Source organism: Cupressus sempervirens, chromosome 3 (assembly GCF_028749045.1).
Source record: "Cupressus sempervirens isolate cs-2001-9-10 chromosome 3, ASM2874904v1, whole genome shotgun sequence".
NCBI classification, from domain to species: Eukaryota; Viridiplantae; Streptophyta; class Pinopsida; order Cupressales; family Cupressaceae; genus Cupressus; species Cupressus sempervirens.
Window position 1 is genome coordinate 531,607,650 of NC_143120.1, and position 22,235 is coordinate 531,629,884.

At 35.8% G+C, this 22,235-nt stretch overlaps 1 protein-coding gene across 5 annotated transcripts in view; it reads right to left on the minus strand.

Moving 5' to 3' along the window:
- LOC149567508 (uncharacterized) overlaps positions 1–21,001 on the minus strand; it is a 48,700-nt gene extending 27,699 nt beyond the window's left edge. For 3 of the 5 annotated variants that reach the window (XM_089820729.1, XM_089820728.1, XM_089820725.1), the window contains exon 1: positions 20,187–20,988. In XM_089820729.1, coding sequence (XP_089676855.1) covers positions 20,187–20,295 — 109 coding nt within the window. In that variant the 5' untranslated portion in view covers positions 20,296–20,988. Of the gene's footprint in view, positions 1–20,186 lie in introns of all 5 variants that reach the window. The other 2 variants (XM_089820726.1, XM_089820727.1) reach the window with 2 other exon arrangements.
- Between the last annotated feature and the right edge of the window lie 1,234 nt (positions 21,002–22,235).

Below are 22,235 nucleotides of genomic sequence, written 5' to 3' on the forward strand. Positions count from 1 at the left end.
TCAATCCCTGGGCTTAACAAACCAAAACTTTTTAAAAATAGAATAAAATAAACTGTTTTCTACGGGAATATCAAAAACCTATTCAAGCTGCTAAAATCCAGATTTGAGATCATTTGGAGCAAAATTGAAGAAGTTAATGCAAAATAGGGTTTCAACCAAATTCACTCCCAAAGTTGCAAATCAGCAATTTTCTTGGAGACTTCTTTTTGACAAGTGAGATCTAGTCCCTGTTAATGTTTTTCCCAGAAATAAAGATAAACAGCAATAAAGAAAATGAAGAAACAAAAGACGCAACAATTTATCCTAGGAAAATCCTCCAACATGAGGGGAAAAAACCAACCACACCAGAAAAATCTCTTTCATTTAAAATAATAAAGTCCAAGTACAATGCTAATCACAAAGAGCAATCATATATATATTGAATTGAGAGATTCTTCATATCATAACCAAAAGTCTCTTCATTTTCCAAATGCAAGTCTCTGTTAAAGGAAAAGGTTCATTTCATTTCATTTATTAAATTACCTTTTATCCCTTCTTAATATCTCTCTTTATGCACTTATGCATTCACATTTAATAATTAATTAGTAATTATTAAATGGCTTTTACCTTTTAGGTTACTCTTTTTCGAGTTTTGATCTCCTTCTATAAGGATTGACCTTTTGTAATTATCTCTAATCTTTTTCATTTTTGAGAATACAATTTTTAGTATATTTTCAAAGCAAACCCTTGCCTCTTCTTGTCTTTTTCTTTTCTATGACAGGTTTTTATATGCAAGTATTCTTCGAGCTTTGTAGATTTGTATTGCTCAAATCCTCCATGGTATCAAAGTCAGCTCTGCTATAGCTTGTTCGGTATTTGGAGAAAAAGAAGAACGAGGGTTTAATAGAACAGATCTGGTGTTTTTTGAGTTTTTTTGTGAAAACAAGGGGGTCTGATTTTCAGAGCACTTTGAAGCCAAACAAACCTCACGGTTAGATTCAGAAGGCATCGAAACCACCATTTTCATATAAAGTTTGTCAATTTTGGAAAACATTGATCTAGGAGGCCAAAAAATTGCCCAGCAGGGCCATACAAGCCTCCACAAGCATTCTGAGATGGTTTTTAAAAATAAACGATAAAAAACCGGCCCACTAACAATTTGTCAGCCCACTAAAAGGTTTTCCAGACCGCTAAGAAGGTTTGTCGACACCGCAGACTTTTGTTGGCACTGCAGAAGTTTCCCAACGCCGCTTGTTGATTCCAATCGTCGGCCTCCTCGTGGCCGCCAATCCTCCTGAGCACCGCCCACTTGCCGCTCTGCCGGCCTTTGCCACTGCAGCTTCGCCGCCCTCCACCCACCCGGCTAGCATTGTAACTCCATCAGCAGTGGACTTTTTTTTTTTAAATATCTTTTTGAAGGCATTTCTGAGGGCCCTATAGTTTTTTTCGCAATATCTTGAGCATACAGAGGTCTTTTTTTTTATCCGAAAAAAGTGTCGAAAAGCTGGTTCCGAGACAGAGGCAATGGAGCAGGTAATTTTTGGACTTTTTTCCAGTTTGGTACTTGTTTTGTGCTTGAAGTCCATCGATGACTTCTATCTTCCGAGGGGCGTAACTTCTTCGTTATAGCTATATTTTCCGATCTATAAAAAGCGTCAGCAAGCTCTTCTTGAGCCCTATTCAGATTCTCTACTATTTTTCATCAGTATTCCTCAAAGGTACATGTGATTCTAAACTGAATTTTTTTCTCTTCTTTGATTTACACATTCCTACTAACAACTGGGGTTCGTTTTTTTGCATTGTGGGGGTGTTTTGTCATATTGTTTCTATTATTTACTTATGTAAACTAGATCTTCATTCAAAAACAATTCAACGCCTTCTAAAACAATGGCCGAGACCTCTTCTTGTCTAGAACTTCTAACCTCTCATAACTATCACACTTGGAAGACCTTGATGACACGGCTTCTCCGGTCAAAAGGGTTGTGGTCTTGTTTAGATGCAATGCAACCAATTTTACAAAGGCCTTTTGAAGTCATGCAGCACAAGAACAAAATGGATGAGGCAATAGGATTGATTGCTTTACAGGTATTCGACAGTCTACAGTTTCATCTTGATGGGTGCAATACCCCTCTAGCTATGTGGACCAAGCTTGAAGGCTTGTTTGGTACAGTGAATGAGTTCAGGGTACTTCAGATTGAGGCAGAGCTTACCTCTCTTGTACCAAATTCTTTTCCTTCCATTGAGGACTTCTTGATGAAGTTCAATCAACAGAGATCTTTATTGAAGTGTTGTGGGAAGACCAAGACTGACACTGAGTGCATTTAACTTATTCTTTCTAAGCTTCGTAGAAACTTTCAAATTTTTGCTTCTACCTTTTATTCCACCAAAGATGCTTTAGGTAATAGATTTACCATGCCATCCTTTGAGGTTTTTTGTGATCGTTTGACTCGAGAGCAAGCTAAGCTCTCTTAGTTGGATTCTCTCACAGGCTCACAAACTTGTGCATTGGTAGCTTGGCCATCTTCAAGGACAAAGGAGAAGACACAGAAATCTCATTCTACAGCCTCAGATTGATTCTAGCACTCACAGTTCATCAGGGCCACCTCCTCCTGAGGGGGGTAAACCAAAGCCAAAAAGACCAAGTGCGCTTATTGTAATAAGCCTAATCATGATGAGTCACATTGCTATGAGAAGAAGTTAGATGACTATGCCAAACAGGTTTCAGATTTGACAGCTCTCCTTCAGAAGAGAAACATTGATATTCCTTCTACTTCTCACAAATCTTCTTCATCATCATCATTTCAGTCAGATGGTAAAGATATAGGAAAGGGTCATGACCTATGTGCGACTACTATTCCTCATTCTTCTAGATGGTTACTGGATTCAGGTGCTTCACATCATATGGCATCTTCTCAGGATTTGATCTCTTTTTTTGAGGCTTCTCCTACTCCACACATTTTAATGGAGAACAACACTATTATGACTATTTGTGAGAAAGGTTCTATTGACATTGATGATGGTACATTTGATGATGTACTTTGTGTTTCATCTTTGTCCTCTAACCTTCTCTGTATTTATCAGATTACACACAGTGGAACAGGGAAGATAGTTGAGTTTGCACACGATTCAGTGCACATCACAACGAGTGAGACAGGCAATACTATTGCTTTAGGGACTATTGATCATGTTTCTCACCTATATTCCTTCTCACATTTTGGTCCACCATCTCCACTATCAGAGACTCGCTCTTTTTTTTCATGAGAGTCTACTGAGATGAAGTCAGGTCGCTTGAACTTATGTGTTGTTCCTAAGACCAATTTTGTGACTTCTACACCTCCACCTCCTGTTCAGATTCCATCTCTTGCATAGGATTACTCTTCAACATTGCCTACTATTGCAGCTCCACTCATCGAACCACCTGATGGAGCCCAAAAATTCAAAAATTTTGGGCATCCATTTGAGCATATTTTATGAGCATTAGCCTCCATGATTAAAATCCATTTTTTGCAATGCATCTGATGATGATATTGTTTTAAGGAATATAGGTGTTGGTCAAATAATTGATGGAAATGATGGTCAGCCGAGAAAAGATTGTATGGAAGGTGGAGGCAAGCCCCAATCTGAAAATGCTAAAACAAAGATTGATTTTGATACATCTGAAACTGGTAGAGATGCCAAATTGAATATGTGGGAGAAGAAGCTCACAGATTTTAGAGGAAAGCTGTATCTTGCACTTCTTACAACAGTTAAAAATCTTCCTCTCTGAAGATTATGCAAGCTTTTAGGAGTAGATATCACTTATGGTGAAATGGCAATGTGTTCCAACCTTTTGCAGGGACAAGTTTCAGAATGGGCATTATTAAGACATCATTCTAGTGAAGATTTGTTGGGGTACAAATTTGTGGCATATCCAGATATTGTTACACATGCAGTGGAACTTATAGAGAAGGGATGTGTGGTTGATGTCCAATAGATATTGTGGTAAACAAGGGAGCTGGTTCTTCTCTTCTTACCAAGCCTGTAAAATTGCAGAAGGTCATAAAAGCTGCTGCTGCAACCATGGAGAAACCTCTCACAGTTAAGGTGTAGACAGGCTATCTTGAAAGGAGGAACCTGATCCATTTACGAATTTCAGATATTAGTAAATCAAGCGCAGCAGCACTAACAATACATGGAAGAACTCGGCAGCAGAATGTAAGAGAATTGATTTTGTTGTCTATTTTGAGGAGTACAAAAAATAGATATGATGAAAAGCTTTCAGAAAAATGCACTCAGCAGACATAGAGAGATTTTCTGCAACTTTTACCAGCATCCTCCTTGTGTAAGGATGTAGAAGCACAAATTGTGAACTGTTAAGAACAAAGATGGGATCACATAACAGGCAAAAATATGGAAGCCCTGGAAAGCTGCTCTTTTATATGATCCTCCTGCTACAGGAAATACTACACTTGGGGCAGGGTATGAGTCATAATTGTTATAAGCTTGTGCTGGCAGTCATTAACATCCTGTGCATTATTAACCTGAGATGTTTGAACAAAAGTATCCACATCCCTCTGCCTGACTTGAAGGTGAGGCACTTTGTGTTTTCAAAATTGGAATGAGCCTTGGTGAAGTATGTGAAATCTGGGAGTGACCAACATATTTTCTAGTATATTTATGGTAAAAACATCAATCCATTTGTTCTGCATAACATTGATTGGGCATCGGACCAGGCATAGTTTGCATTTGCTGTATGTAGCCACGCACAAGTTGAAGCACTTAGAATCTGTGAAACAAATATGAGATCCTTGTTATGTGAATTAGTAAGCATCCAAGGCAATCTGCACACAAGGAATGTGTCTGTAGAACTGGAAGTGAAGAGCATACACTTGGAACAGATTCATCGTGCATGGTATATCTTGCACAGCCAAGCAAATGAAATAAATAATGGTGAAAGACATTGATAACTATTTCTACTCTGAGTGAATCTTCATGGAGATGTATAACAATACACGTAATAGATAATTTCAAATACGATGACTGACCAGAGAACATATGGAGTAATCAAATAAAGAAAGTTATCATATTGAAGGAAGCTTGTAGACAGGGATGCCATCGTAGCATTTGTTTTGATGAAAACTGCGAAGGGTGCAAGTATCTATCATGGTAATCTCATGGTTGAGACTGTGGTGAAATTTTTTTTCTCGAGTGCATATGAATGCAGATATCTTTCCAGCAATAGGAGGAAGTGATGAGATTCAACAAGGGTGTATGCTGAAGGGGCCATCTTTGGAGTCTTTCTAGAAAACGTGAAACATATTTACAGTTGCACAACGTTTGATACTCAATAGATTTACAAGAAGACCCTGAGTGTTGCCGTTGGATAATCAAGCGAATCTATAGCCATTATATTCCGCATCTACACTGAAAATTAATTCTTTGATCGATACCTAACGTTCTCCTCTTTTTTGCAGATATGCAAGGAAGATAGGGCACTTGGCGTGAAGTGAGCAATCGGATCACCTCTGCAGTCACAGTTTTGAGGACGTTTGAAGGCCCCCTTTGATCTAGGGAATGTCAAGGTTGCGATTGTCTGTGAAGGGTTTCAAGTCAAGAACAGAGTCAATACGCACAGGAGGTCTTCAATGTCAAATAAAGAGTTTGAAATCACAGGTGTATGTGAAGACATAAGTATAATTATCATACAGATTGTTGAACAAATACGCCCATGGCTCTCAAGCAGAAGAAGACTTGAGGAGAAGGAGAGACGAATATAAAATTAGAGTGGAGGATTATAGTCCAACACAAAGTTATGAAATTGCCTATTTTATTAGATCAAAATTGTTTTTCGGTTTTAGTTATAAATTGTTAAGTTATTGTTAGGTGTTATGAAAGGATGTGTTGTTTTATGAAGCACCCTTTCATCATTTATAAATATAAGATGTAATATCAAATGAGAGATACAACATTCAATTTTCATACTTGAACCTTTTTCTTAGCCTATCTTATGATATATTATATTTTCTCATCGGCAAAAGAGTGACTTGTTGAACTAAAGCATGTGGATGGTGGATTTTTGAGTCAATTTCATTCGGTTCGGATAAATTTGCTGTGGATAGATCATCTTTAAGGAGTGTCTCTACTTATAAATTTTTCCGGCATAATCTGTAAGCGCATTTATTTCTATTTGCATTAGAGTTTAACTTATTATTGAGTTGTGTCCTTTATAAATATCTTTCATTTATTTTTATAAATATTTTAATATTCAGATAAGTGGATTGGACCATTATCGCATTTTAAATTTGATAAACATAAATATTGTGAAATAATTTATTGTTTCCGTATTTATGTCTAATTTGTCTCAGTAGGAGTTAAAGTGCATTTTAGACTTATTTAAAATTGCATTTAAGTAATTGATCCATCGCGTCTGATTATTAAAATTGTTTATAGTTTAATATATTAAACTTTATAAAGTTGTACGTTTCAACTAATAATGTTGACTCTATTGCCCATTTAATTAGGCACTGGTCTTTTACTCCTGATTCATAATCCATATGCTGGCAAATGTTTCATTTCTTTCCATTGAATAAATAATATATTCATCTGTTGCGTTAATCTATACTTATTCTTTATTTTAAATATTACTTCAATCACTTACTTTTGTTCTCAGTTCACAAATTCCAAGTTTAAAGTTTTCTTATATTTCTTGCCATTTGGAAAACTTTTATCGCGTTCGCATTCTAATTGATCTATTTTTTAAGTGTCTTGGATCTAAGTGTTTCGTCTAGGACCAAGTACACCCGCCTCGGTCTTGCAGAGCCAGAAGCGCAGGGGATTTAGATCACATTGATCAATCCCGTCAAGTTGGCCTCAATCGGTTATCATCCTTGTTCGCTGCCTTGTTTCCTTCAGATTGGAGCGACATTGGTATGTTCATCGATACACGAGTTCTGTCATTCTGCGGGGGTCTATGGAGTCTCAAGCTTCTATCATGGAGGCTTTCATTGTACTTATGTTCATGACAGATTCTCTTGAGATGTTTCATTTGTGCATCCTTTTCTATCTCTTTTTGGAGTAGGGTTTTACCCACTGGGTTTTCTCTATTTCTCTATTTCATAAAATTTTAAGTGTAATTAGATATCTCATCAGGCCTTGTTGTCGGGACCCAAGTTTGCTTTCAGCATTGTAGTTCCCTTGCATTGTTTGTAGCCGCATTGTTGCTCATCTTAGGGGGGGTGTTAGAGAAAAAGGTTAATTCAATTTCATTTATTAAATTACCTTTTATCCCTTCTTAATACTTCTCTTTATGCACTCATGCATTCACATTTAATAATTAATTTGTATTTATTAAATGGCTTTTAACTTTTAGGTTACCCTTTTTTAGGCTTCAATCTCCTTCTATAAGGATTGATCTTTTGTAATTATCTTTAATCTTTTTCATTTCTAAGAATACAATTTTTTGCATATTTTTAGAACAAACCCTTGCCTCTTTTTGTCTTTTTCTTCTCTGTGACAGGTTTTTACATGCAGGAATTCTTTGAGCTTTGTGGATTTGTATTGCTCAAACCCTTCAATCTCTTCATATTTTCGAACACATTCACATGTCACATGTCACATGTCTCTTCATATAATAAAACGTCAAATATTTAGGATGAGACACCTAGCACACCTTGAAGGCCACATCATGCTCACAGAAATATCATCATAAATCTCTTCTCTAGCAATAAAATATCTCTATCACAGGCTACAGCTATAAACTTCAACACTCCCTCTTAGCAAGAGAGAGATCTTTAGAATGGCAAGCACACATAGCTACGACCAAAAACATTAATGAGATATACTCATCAAAGATTTTCTCAATGAAACATTGTTATCTCAGCATAACACTATTCACCATAGCTACTTCTAGAGGGTGAACCATAAAAGCATAAGATCAAAGTCATGGAGTCACACACATGACTCCCACCATGCCTACCCGCAAAGTGTGTTTCCACCATACGTACTTGCAAAGGGTAGAACAAGTGCTTTCACCTCAGACTTTTCCCAGAGAAGAATGCATTTCCACCATGCCTACTTGCAAAGGGTGGATCCACCATACCTACTCATAGAGGGTGGAATGAGGGGTTTCACCTCAGACTTCTCCCAAAAAATAATGCATTTCCACCATGTCTACTTGCATAGGGTAGAACAATTGGATTTCAACTCGAACTTCTCTTGCAGAGAAGAACTCATTAAAAGAGAGAGAAAGAATATGAGGATGATACATATGTTTTAAAATAGAAAGATTGATGATACAGAAAATGATAGTCAAAGGAAGCATTCTTTAACTTCAAATGGAGTTTTTGTAACAGAGGGAGAATGTCTAATTCTTTACAAGCTTGTGTAGCATTGTAATTACTAAAGCTCATGGTTTGGTCAAATTGGAGTCAACTATCCTACTTTGGTGATCAAAATTGTCCCTGTTGTGAGGGAGTATCTCTAGAATCTTGGTCATTCTTATACATGTTGTTAATGAGTTCTTCTCTGTAAAGGAGAAGTTCGAGGTGAAATCCCTTGTTAATGAGTTCTTCTCTATGAGAAGTTCGAGGTAAAATTATCCCTTGTTTTACCTTTTGCAACGAAGCATAGTGTTAATGCATTCTTCTCAGGAGAAAGTCTAAGGTGAAAGCCCTCATTCCACCTTCTGCAATGAGGCATGGTGGAAATGCATTCTTCTCAAGAAGAAGTCTAAGGTGAAAGTTCGTGTTCCACCATCTATGATGAGGCATGGTGGAAATGCACTCTTCTCAGGGAGAACTCTAAAGTGAAAACCCTCGGTCCACCCTCCGTGAGTAGGTATGGTGGATCTACCTCTGCAATGAGGCATGGTGGAAATGCATTCTTCTCAAGGAGAAATCTGAGGTGAAAACCGTTGTTCCACCCTCTACAAGTAGGCATGGTGAAAGTCATGTGTGTGACTCTATGAATTTAATTTTATAATGATGAATTATCTTATATTGAGAACTTTTTTTTATGAGAATCAATGTGATGAAAATTTATCATTGACATCTTTTGGTTGCACCTATGTGTGTTTGTCATACTAAAGATCTCTATCTTTCTAAGAGGGAGTGATGAAGATTGTAGTTGTGAAAGAGATCTTTATCTATGACTTTGCTATATATTGAAATTGAGATAATACCTATGTATTTGTGCTTACAACTGGAGAAGATATTTATGATAATATTTGAAATAATATTTTATGAAGAGACATGTGTCATGCGAAGAGTCATGCATTTGGAGACATGAAGAGTCTTGTATTTGGAAATTGAAGATACCTTTAGGTGTACTATGAAGAGTCTCTCATTTCAATTTATATATGTGATTGCTTAGTGTAATGATACATGGCATCGCGTGGAAAGCATTGTACTTGAACATTTATTATCAATAAAAGAGATATTTTGCTAGTGTGGTTGGATTTTTCCCTTCAAGTGGAAAGGATTTATCATTTCCTAGGATAATATCATGTCTTTTGTGTATCTTATTTACTTTTCTTATTGTTGTTTATCATTATTTTCTGGGCAAAACATTAGCAGTCCCTAATAAGCTTTAGTAAGATGATTTAAAGATTATTAAATTTGATTTCTGTAATTTATTGTAGAGTTATCTTGACCCACCATGTTGGAGTCTCAATAAGGGGCAAGAGAAATGTCCTATCACACCTGAAAATTTTACTACAAAAATGATGTATAACTTGAGCCAAAGGGTTCCATAGTTGTGGAATCCAAGGATGACGTTTCATCATTGAGGGAGGAGATGGAAGGGTTCAGTTCGAGTGAAGATAACTAGACATTCTTGAAGAAATTTGATTCCCTTGAAAGTTGTGTGGACTCTATGCAAGTGGATCTAAATCATAAGAATTGGGAAGATGTGTCTTACAAGATACAAGAGGTTTTTGGGATTGAATCAGATGTGTAGATGGATCATCGCCCAAATAATTTTATGACAAAGCACTTGACACCACAAATGGATATGCAAAAGTTTGATAACAAGGATCCAACCAATTGGTTGTACCAAATAGAGTAGTTCTCTGATCTTCATCATTCCATGTCAACAAAAAATTGCTTTGGTGCCATCATACATGGAACCAGAACAATTCATTGGACATTGTTGGCTATGTTAAGAGAATAATAAGAAGGGATGCATTGTCATATGGTTGAGCTTCCAAGAGAAATCTCGCTATACATTATGGTGACAATCTTATGGCAGCTACTTTAGCTAATTTACCAAAAAAAAAATGCGACAAGGATTATACTAAAAAATTCAAAAATTCGTCTTTCAGAGTGAAGCATGTTACAAAGGAAATTTTTGAAAGAATTAGTTCTAAGGGATTTAAAAGACCACATCAGATATGAGGTACGCACGATCCAACTAATTTGTGTGTCTCAAGCAATGATTATGGTAAGGCAGGTAGAGGAAAATTGTTTGACCAATAAACAGAATTGGTTTGTAAACATGAGAGATAGAAGCACTCCTACACAATCACTTCCTCAACTAAACTAACTATGCAACAAATTCAAGAGAAGACAGCAAATGGTTGCATTTTAATTATCATAGTAAGTACAATCGAGGACATAAATGTATTGAATAGAAATTGCTCTACACTAGAGGGCCAAGTGAGAAAAGGAATTAGTAGAGGTCGACATCAAGGCAGATGAGGAATTGGGAAATGCTCAACCAAATATTTCTTGTCATGCACTTTTAGGAAAAAGCACCCCACAAACTCTCGAGATAGTGAGTTTCTTGAAGAAAAAGAGGGTAACAGTGTTGATAGACTCAGAAGGCACTCTCAAGTTCATCGACAAGAAGTTGGTTGCTCATTTGAATTGTTTAATATATAACTACGAAAATCAAGTCTTAATTAAAAATGGGCATAGTTGTCTGTAGGAGACTACCAATTTAATAACCGAAGTCTCCGTGAGTGCAGCAGATAATCTATGAGGAGTACAATAGTGTACTATACTAGAGATAATCCAGATGAACTTTCAAGAGCTATTCATGTGTTTTCACTAAGGAGGGATTGTAAAACTAAGAGGGTTGCATGCAAAATCTCCACAAATACTAAGCTCTCATCAAATGCAAAACATGCTTAACAAAAGGAAGGTAGATGGGTTTGTACCCTAGCTGTCTTCATTATAAGCATATCACTCAAAAGTCTTCTACACCAATGGAGCTAAGGGATTGTAAATAAACACTCTAGCAGAAAAATGCCAAAAGGATTGCATCCTCAAAGCAATCATGATCATGTCATTCAATCAGTATACAAAAGCCAACTATCCAATGTCAAGCCCTGTAGCTATCCATACATACAAAAAAGTGAGATCAAGGAGTTCAAAAGATGCCAGAGGCAAGTATCATCAAGCGTAATCAAAGTCATCACTTCTCTCTAGTTGTTATGATGTACAAGAAAGGCAACACTTGAATGATGTGTTCTAGTTACACAAAGCTCACCAGGTAGAGCATAAAGATAAGTTTCTGATCCCAGTAACTGATGATTTATTAGATGAACTTAATAGTGCTATTTATTGTAGCAAACTCGATCTTCAATCCAGTATCATCAAATCCGAAACAGAGATGAGAATGTATATAAAGCATCTTTTTTCAAATCCATGGAGGCCACCATGAAATTTTTATAATGGTCTATGGTCTTTGGCCTCACACATGCACTATACATTTCAATCTTTAATGTATCTTCAAGCCATTTTTACAAGATGATATTTCGGTAGTATTTGATGGCATCTAAAATATAGGAAAACTTGGGAGCCAAACTTATAGGCATTCTTGAACAACATCAACTTTATGCTAAGCTATGTCTAGACTTTTGGATCAAAAATGTGTACATGTCAGTTTTAAATAAGGAAGTCAAGGTAGGCCCTCCAAAAATCAAGGCCATAGTAGAATGGAAAATGCTTAGGACCTTTAATAACCTACATAATTTCTTGAGGCTTAGAGGTTACTATCACCTATTTGTAAAAAATAAAAATAGCATAAAATCATCTTTCATGACCTTGTTGACAAAGAATTTCTTCTAATGGAATTAAGTAGCTATTAGAACATTTGAGAAACTAAAGGAAGCTGTGTGCACAAGTCTAGTTCTAGCTATCTCAGTTTTTTAAACAATCATTATGGAATGTGGTGCTTACAGACATGAAATCGTTGTACTATGTAAGAAGGAAGACCCATAACATTTGAGAGCCACCAACTCAAAAGTAAGAAACAATTGAAGCCAATTTATAAGAAGGAAATGTTAACTATCCTAAAACAGTCAAATAATGGAGTTTTATCTAATGGAAAGCCAGAAAACACTGTAAGATAAAGACAGATCATGACAGTCTGGGATCTTCCTTGAAAGAAAGGATGTCATCCGAAGAACAACAGAAACGAGTAACAAAGTTGTTGGATATGACTCAAAATCATATATAAGAAAGGACAGGAGAATGTTATGGTTGATGCTCTATCTAAGAGGGATGAACAAATGAAGCCACTATTGTATGCCATTTCTATATTGAAGACAGGTCGGATCAATAAGGCACAAGACGAGGGGAAGAAGGAAATGGATATTCAAATTCTCATTAAGAAATTGAACAAGACTCAAGTGTCTCAAACAAATTTGCATGGAGAAGGAAATGCCATATGGTAGAAGGACAAGTTATACCTATGAAGGAACTCAACCCAAAAGTTTAAGGTATCAGCAAAACTGCATACTTTGCCAATAGGTAGGTACTTTGAAATCTTGATGACATATCATTGGATCAAGCAAGCTTTGGGAGGAGCTAGAAAGGGATGTTCAGAAATCAGTAGCTAGAAAGGGATGTCCAGCAAAATAAAAGGGAGACAAAGAGGTGAAAGGAGGTATCCATGGATTACATTGCCAATTTACTTAGATCTGGAAGAAAAAATGTTCTCATAATTCTTGCACATTGTCTCACCAAATATGCACATTTTTGTGCTTTGGTGCACCTATTTGTAGCAAGCACTATAACAATAGCCTTAACTATTAAAAAACTACACGGAACTCCAAAAGTCAAAGTACTTGTATTAGTGACTCCATATTTACAAGTAACTTCTTGACTAACTCATAATCATGGTTTGGCACTCAGCTTGCTCAGATTTTGTCCTGACTCCTATTAACCTGAATAAGAGGGGCAGATTGAGGTGGTCAACGAATGCTTGAGGGATCAACTCTGATGTTTTGCTTTGGATAAAAATGAGAGATGGGTGTCATGGTTACCACTAGAAAAATCATAGTATGGCACTTCTTTACACACTTCCTCCAAAATGTCTCTGTTTTGGCACTATATGGGTACCAAACACCATCAATCACCTCTTCATTGGAAGCACACTGAAAATTTCAAATAAATGAAGAACATGTTCAATATAACATGGGGTACGTGCTTGTCTCAAGAAAAACTTGGCAATGGCTCAGAACATAATGAAGCAGCAAAGTAATCTGCACCAAAATGAAAGGACTTCTAAAGTGAGAAATTGAATCTTTGTGCAATTATAGCCATACAAGTAAATGCCAGTAGAAGTTGCAACAGCTAAAAGATAACAAGCTTGCACCAAAGTATTATGGTCCTTATAACTTAAGGTGTTACAGAGGATTGAAATGAAGCATACTAATGGAGTTACCTGTGTCAAGAGACATATAACCAATCTTCTATGTTTCATGCTAGAAGAAGGTTATCAGTCAAAGAGTTGCAGCACAAATTGAATTTCTAGATCTTAACAAAGAATGAAGACAACTCTTGGACCCTATAGGGATTTTTCAAACACACATTAGGTGGCTGCAAAAAAGGGGTGTAAAGTTTCTTACCAGATTTCAAATTCGATGGCAGACTGATGCACAATTTTATTGCAGGTATGAACACTATTGACAATGGACTGATTCGCTCCAAAATCTGTAGAAGTTAGTGCAGAAATAATAGAGATAAATAATATTGTTGAACTAAGAATGTCCTACGATCCTTTGATATGCTTGCATTAATAGATTTTGATGCCTTGTTTACTCGGGCAGATCAGGTATATATATTGAGTGAAAGGATGTGGGGATGAATGGTCATGTCTCCAAATGGAGATTCAGAGACATGGACATTCATCCTTACACCTATTCGGAAGTAACTAATCATTCACAATTTGTTACGAACTTAACACAAGTAACACAATGTAATACCAATCATTAAGATCTGCAGCCCAATATAAAGTGTAGATTGAAAGAGATCTAAATACCAAAGGAATTAGAATATGTTTCGATCCTGCCTTAAATGATCTCAGAAAATATATATCATTGGTTTCTATTGTGCATTGATTGCATACAGCAAGTATGTATGCATATATGTATAAAAGTATGTGCATCATATTGTTGTACATATATACATATATATGCTGATCACAGTAATGTCAGACAGAATATACATGCTTTAACACTCTCTTAGCCAGGGAAGACAAAGTGCATATATATAAGTTCTTCGTATTTGAAAAATAACATCCTCTAGATATATTTAAGAAAATCAAGTCTCGTGATATTCTTTCTAGTTATGGTGTATAGACAGATATCAAGTTTTATGATATCTACCATAAAAGATCATGGTATATCCATAGATATTATGTCCACCATGAGTTTGAACATATTGATTTTCAACAGGTATCAAGTCACATGATATCCATCGACATGCTCTTTTAGCTATCATGATTTTTCCATGAATATCAACTCACATGATATTCATCATGATAGTAATCTAATAATTATAAAGTCGTCACCTTATATTATTAGAATCAACATTTCATTAGAAAAGATTGTCACCTTTTAATAATGTACATAGGGTAGGCCCATGAGTCATAGAGTCACACATATGACAAAAGAGTTTACACTTTAAACATCTTTATTAAAATAATACAAATTTACAAAGTTGAGACTCAATCTCATAAACTTACATTTCAACCAAACCAAGTTTCTTTCTAAAATGATCAACCTTCACTTTAGGAAGAGCCTTGGTGAGAATGTCAACTGTTTGATCACCTATATTAATATATTCCAACTGAATAGCTCTTCTTTCCACCATGTCTCTTACGTAGTGGTAAGGAATTTCTATATGCTTGGATCTATCATGAAATACCGGATTCACAGATAACTTGATACAACTTTGTTTATTACAATGAATAGTGGTAGGTTTCATAGGCTCACAAAACAAGTAAGAAAGCAACTTTCAAAGCCACGCTGCTTCTCTAGCTCTCATTGCTTTTGCAATATACTCTGCCTCAGTAGAACTCTGAGCAACTAAAGCTTGCTTTCTACAAATCCAAGAGATCATGGTTGATCCTAAACTAAAACAACATCCTAATGTGCTCTTCCGGTCTTTTACACGTCCGGCCCAATTAGAATCAGTATATCCATGTAACTCCAAGCTGGTATTCTCATATTTAAGCCCATACCCAATAGTCCCTTGGAGATACCTTAATATATGCTTCAAAGCAACAAGATAGACCTCACAAGGTTCACGCATGAACTGACTTAATGCATTCACAGCATAGCAGATATTAGGTTGAGTATTTACAAGATACATCAGGGACCCAATTATCTGTCTATATAAGGTGGGATCAACTAGTCTGGATTCAGCACTTGCTTCCTTTAGCTTGTGTAAGTTGGTTTCCATAGGTGTAGACATAGGTCAACAGTCCCACATTCCAAATCTTTTCAGAATATCAATCGTATACGTCTTTTGATGTAGAAAGATATTCCCAGACTTCTAATGCACTTTCAAACCAAGGAAGTAATGAAGAATTCCTAAGTCCTTCATTTCAAATCCAAAAGCCACGTCTTTCTTACACTGATTAATGAGATGTTCTTCCTCTGTAATTAGATGGTCATCAATATAAAGAATTAGAATTAGCATATCACCTTTAGTGACCTTAAAGGTTTGGATCAGCCACATTCTTGGTGAATCCATGACTTAGAAGATATTTGTCAATCCTTTCATACCAAGCTCGAGTAGTTTGTTTGAGTCCATATAGAGCCTTCTTCAATTTACATACATAAGAGGCAGCATCATGAGTCACAAATCCTTCTAGTTGTTCCAAGTATACTTCTTCCTCAATTTTTCCATTTAGAAAAGTAGTTTTTACATCTATTTGATGGATTTTCCAACCTTTGGCTGTTACAGCTCTAACTGAGATATACTTGGCAATTAGTGCAAAAGTTTCTTCAAAGTCGATTCCTTCTTTTTGAGAACAACCTCTAGCCACAAAACGAGCTTTATGTTTTTCAATGCTACAATCTGCAACATACTTAACTTTGAAGAGCCATTTTGAACAAACAACAGATTTTCCCTTAGGTCTAGGAACTATATCCCAAACATCATTTTTTAGTATCGATTGATACTCTTCCACCATTGCATCTTTCCAAGCTTGATGTTTAAGTGCTTCTGAAGTACTTGAAGGTTCAGGGTTTGGACTCTCACACATGAAAGCATTGTATGTCAATTTTCTAGGTCTTTTGCTTTCTTGAAAAGTCCCTGAAGGTGCTACAAATCCATCTCCTTCCTGTATAATTTTCCTTGCCCAAAGTGGCTTTTTAGAATGATCAAAACTCTCTTCCTAAGTCTCAGAAAGGATCTCAGTTTCATTTGAAGTCTCTTCAGGGTACTCCCTCTGAATTTCAAGAGCAAGAGTCTCTTCTTGGGATAAGTCAACTGTATCTAATTCATCAAAAGTTTTGGTTCTTTTGAAAGCAATATCTTCTTCAAAAATGACATCTTTGTTGAATTCTATTTGTTTCTGTCCAGGTATGTAGACTTTGTATGCTTTTATTATTTCAATAAAACCAATAAGAATTCCTTTTATTCCAGTAGGTTCTAACTTTGTCCTTTTCTCCTTAGGTACATGAACATGCATAGGACATCCAAATATCCTTAAGTGAATAATGTCAGGTTTCTTTCTTGAAAATGCTTCTTCAGGGGCCCTATTGTCCAAATATGAGTGAGGACATCTATTATGAATATAGACTATTGTATTAGATGCTTTAGCCCAAAATGACATGCTCAAGTTTTGATCAAAAATCATAGTCCTAGCAGCTTCTACAATAGTTCTGTTTTTCCTTTCAGCAACTCCATTTTGTTGAAAATTGTAGGAGATTGTGAACTCCCTCTTAATCCCACCAAGTTTGCAGAACTCTTTAAATATTTCAAAAGTGTACTCTTTCCTATTATCTGTTCTCAGAACTTTAATTATCTTTCCTGAGGAGTTTTCAATGATTGTTTTGAATTATTTAAACTTAGAAAGAATCTCTTCAAATTCTTTGCACTTAAGGAAGTATATCCATGTCTTCCTTGAAAAATCATCAACAAATATCACATAGTACAGGATCCCTCCTATAGATGGTAAAGACATGGGTCCACATAGGTCACAGTGCACTAGTTCCAACACATCTTTAGTTTTGCTCAAACCACGAGGGAATGACTTTTTAGTGTTTTCCCTAAGGCACAACCTTTGAAGGATTCATTGTGAATATGGCTTAATTTGGGCATTTTGATTACTAACTTCTCCATAGATGTTAGGGCACAAATGTCGATATGAACTAATCTTCTATGTCATATTTCATTTGAATCTGAAGTCTCGTGCACAAGTGCAAAGTTTGCCTTAGTGCATAGCTCATATAATAGTCCTTGTCGTACTCCTATTGTTAGAGCATTCTTTATGGTGGAATTCTTAGGCCAAGCTAGTACCTTAACTTCCATGAATGCAATTCTATAACCATCATCTTCAAGTGCAAATATGGATATTAAATTCCTTTTAATACCTGGTACATAAAGAACTCTAGAAAGCTGAATAGGATTTCCTAATTTCAATTTGATGGTGCAAGTCCCAATCCCTTTTATGGAATGTGTAGAATGATCACCAATTGTAACTTCTTCATTTGTTTCTATTTGCATGCTTTCTAGGTTATCTTGATATCCAATGATGTGTCTTGAAGATCCACTGTCAACTATCCAAGTGTTAGATTTGGTTGATATTTGACTGGACAATGCTGAATAGAAGGCATATTTCTCATATTCATGTCCTTCGTTTGATTTATCAAATTTGGCAAATGACGATTGAGGTTTAGATCAATCGAGACAATTTATCACATAATGTCCATATAGATCACATTTGAAACATTGAATTTTAGACAAGTTTTTCTTCTGTTTACACTGTCTTTTTCCATAAAAGTTTCTTTTCCTTTTGTTGTTCTTCTTCTTTCCCTTCTTATGAGAGTTTGTGTTAAGAACTTGATCGTCTTCATCTAAGGTTTTATGTTTTCCTTTAATCATTAATCTTGATTCTTCTTGAAGACAATTAAATCTTAATCGATCTAGTTTTGGGATTTTAGATCTAGCACTTATACCTTGTACAAAAGATTCCCAAGAATTTGGAAGTCCTCCTGACGCTATTAGGCATAATTCTTGGTTGTCAATCTCATAACTGACTGCAAATAATTGATCTCTCAAATCTGTGATTCTCATGAAGAAAGCATTTATAGTTTCTCCTTTATTCATGCTGATATTATTCATTTGTCTTTTAAGAGCAAGTTTTTTGCCAGTGCTATTTATTATGAATGCATTTTCAAGAGCTCGAAACATGAGATATGTTGTTGCATTTTTGCCACAATAGGCACTATGTGATCTCGAACAGCATCCACGATTATCTTCATGGCCTTCTCATTATTCTCAATCCATAATGTTTTCTCTGGATCACCTTACGTTCTTCCTTATCTTCTCTTACAAAAGATTCCAATTTGTTTTCTTTTAATAACATCATTATACAAAGTTTTCAAAATTCGAAGTTATCAGCACTTGCAAGGTGGTGTTTGAATCTTAACATGTTTGTCATTTTGTAGAGAAAAGATAGACTGCTATTTAAATGTGAAATCCGATCTCTTAAACTTATGAGATCTCTCCTTAACAAGGCTCTGATACTATGTAAAGTTTCTTACTAGATTTCAAATTCGATGGTAGACTGATGCACAATTTTATTGCAGGTATGAACACTATTGACAATGCATTGATTTGCTCCAGAATTTGTAGAAGTTAGTGAAAATATAACAAAGACAAAATAATACTCTTGAACTCAGAATGTCCTTTGATCCTTTGATATGCTTGCATTAATAGATTTAGATGCCTTGTTTACTCGGGCAGATCAGGTATATATATTGAGTGAAAGGATGTGGGGATGAATGGTCATGTCTCCGACATTCATCCTTACACCTATTCAGAAGTAACTAATCATTCACGATTTGTTACAAACTTAACACAAGTAACACAATGTAATACCAATCATTAAGATCTGTGGCTCAATATAAAGTGTATATTGAAAGAGATCTAAATACCAATGGAATCGGAATATGTTTCGATCATGCCTTAAATGATCTCAGAAAAAAAAATCATTGGTTTCTACTGTGCATTGGTTACATACAGCATGTATGCATATATGTATAACAGTATGTGTATCATACTGTTGTGTGTGTGTGTGTGTATGTGTGTATACTGATCACAGTAATGTCAGACCAGAGCTACATGCTTTAACAAGGGGTAATCCCAGAATCTATTGAAGAATGGTCTAATAAAAAATTGCTACATTGGAAAACTAAGTTTTTGTGCAAAAACATCCATAGCTGATCAGCACTAATGACAATGCTTCTCTAAAAGAAGGGGGCATGCCACGCCCGAGTTAAGGTGCATAAGGTTATCAGTAGTTGGCTTCTGGCTACCTTAGCTCTTAACATCATATTGCAAATTATATTTTTCATAGAGACTTTAATGATTTCTCCCCTCAAAATAACGTATTATTCTGAAGTTTAATCAAGTAAATGCAGCATATTGCCTACCATGTCCTTCTGTTGGCAAGTTGTTTTATTACTCTAGGTCACCTAGATCAACGATTGTAGAGCCATTCCCACGAAGACTTATAAAAGTAAAGACAAATGCAGATGGAATCGAAATGGTGGCGTTTGCTAGCCATGACTATCCACATTTCACCATATTCCGAAAAAAATATATAATCCTCAATGCCATGGCCCCCAACAATGTTCCAAGCACGCCAGTAAATGAACTCAATGGAATGCATTTTTTGTCTCTAAACCTAGTTGGGTGTCTGTTATGCCTGAATGTTCATATTTTCTAAAAGAAACAAAAGCGCCCAAGACATAAAAACAAACTGACCATAGATAGATAAAGCGTCGTCCTTGGTGATTTTGGATTGAGGGCGATCAGGACATGCAGATAGCGAGCGCCTTTTCATACCCAGCATATTCAATTTTCCCGCCTCCATTCACAGATTACTCCCACGCCGAAGATTTTCCTTATCTATAAAGGGCCTGTGATATTATAACACCAACAGCACGTACGTTATAATGAATGATGCAAGAACATAAGCAGAATCCTGATCATTGATTTTATTCTGAACCCGTGCGTCCTTCACCTCCGTGTGAGATTTCTGTTAGCGCGATGGCGCTGTTTGCGATTTCGGCATTGAAGCTACAGTGATGTTGCACAAATTTCCATATGTGTAAGCTGCAGATTCAATCCCAACAGCTTGGAGTTCATTTCATAGAGCTCCACGTGCACTTACCCCGTACAATATTTTTGACCGAAAAAATTCACAATTTTATGCACTCCTGAAGTACAGAAGCATTGTACCGTAGACACCAGCTCTCTCTACAAATCCACTCGGACGATCGACCGCATAGAATCTGCAGAAGCGGTGGAAATAAGAAAAAGCATATGAAATGAGAGATTAGAAGCTGATTCAAAGAGCCCTCTGAAAATGCTGTTTATGGGATTGAGGAAACTCTTTGTATCTATATTCAATCAGCTGGGCAAGGAGTGGCTAATTTCTAATCACCGCTCCCGCCTTTTCTAGATCGCCACATCTGCTCCAGTTCATGGATGATCTCCCACGCCCAAGAGCTCGAGAGGGAAAGGAAAATGGTTATTTCGGTGTGTAAGGGAGAAGTTGAAAATAGTCACGGGGCAGGAAATGTTATTTTATTTGGTATTAGGAATAATGTATTTAAATTATGGCCCTCCCTAATCTCCACACAAACCGTACTAAAGATTTAAAAAAGTCAACATAAATTTTTTTCAGATTTACTAAAATACTGTGAATTTTTTTCAAAAATTCTGTTGTTTCCGATCACAAAACATGCAATCATGAAGATCAAATGTTGAAAATTTAAAAAAAAATCAGTATGTTTTTAACTTCTTAAAATTTGGTCAACCATGCATTTTGTAAGGATAGTCACATCCTTTAATCATCATTAGATTCGCTGAGGTATAGTTTTTAAGTGAGTATTTAATTATTATTTGGATTAGCTGAGGTATAGTTTCAGCCTTATTTTGAACTAAGTATTTAGTTATTATTTGTTTGGATTAGCTAAGGCATAGTTTCATGTAATTTTTTTTATGAGTGACACTTTATTGGGGGATTCATCAATAATCTTATAATTTCAAAAGACTTGTTGATCTTCCACACATCCAAGAGTACAAGAGGGAAAATAAAATATTAATGTGGTGTAAGTCTATAAGGAAGAAACTAAAAATAGTTAGGTGGGAAATGATTTCAAAATATTTTAATTTGTTTTTTATATTATAGGAGTCAAATATAAGGGGTTGGCTTTTAAGAACAAAATAAAAGAAAAAATATTTACAATAGACTACCAACTACATGATAATAAGCAAATTTATAGTCTCAACATATAATATAAAACATTCGTGTCTACAAAACATACATAATCAGATCAAGTATTTATCTAGCATTAAACTAATTAATGTACATATGAGTGTCCATCATAAAAACAGTAATATGAAGATAAGTCCTAAAACTACTATTAAAGTTTTTTAAACCAAATAAGATCATGTAGGCCCAATCAAGAATTTGCACCGCTAGGTCTTCCCAAAAAATCAATAGCACAAGAAAGAAAACACAAAAAACAAAAGGCATAATTTTTTGCATTTTCCTTCCCCGGCCTCGACAACAATATCCTTGCACAATCATTTGCCAGAAACTCATAAAGTTTCTTGGAGTCACCACCTCCTTGTATCTCATCCTCCTTATCATGTTGGAGCAATTGTAGTGTAGTTGTTGTTGCATGCATCACCTTCACAACGAACCTTGTCAAGGTATTGAAGTTCTCGTCTAGAACAGTAAATTGGACCTTTTGGGTGTTAATATCTCCTCTGGCCTTCTCCATAATACTCTCTAAAGTCTGG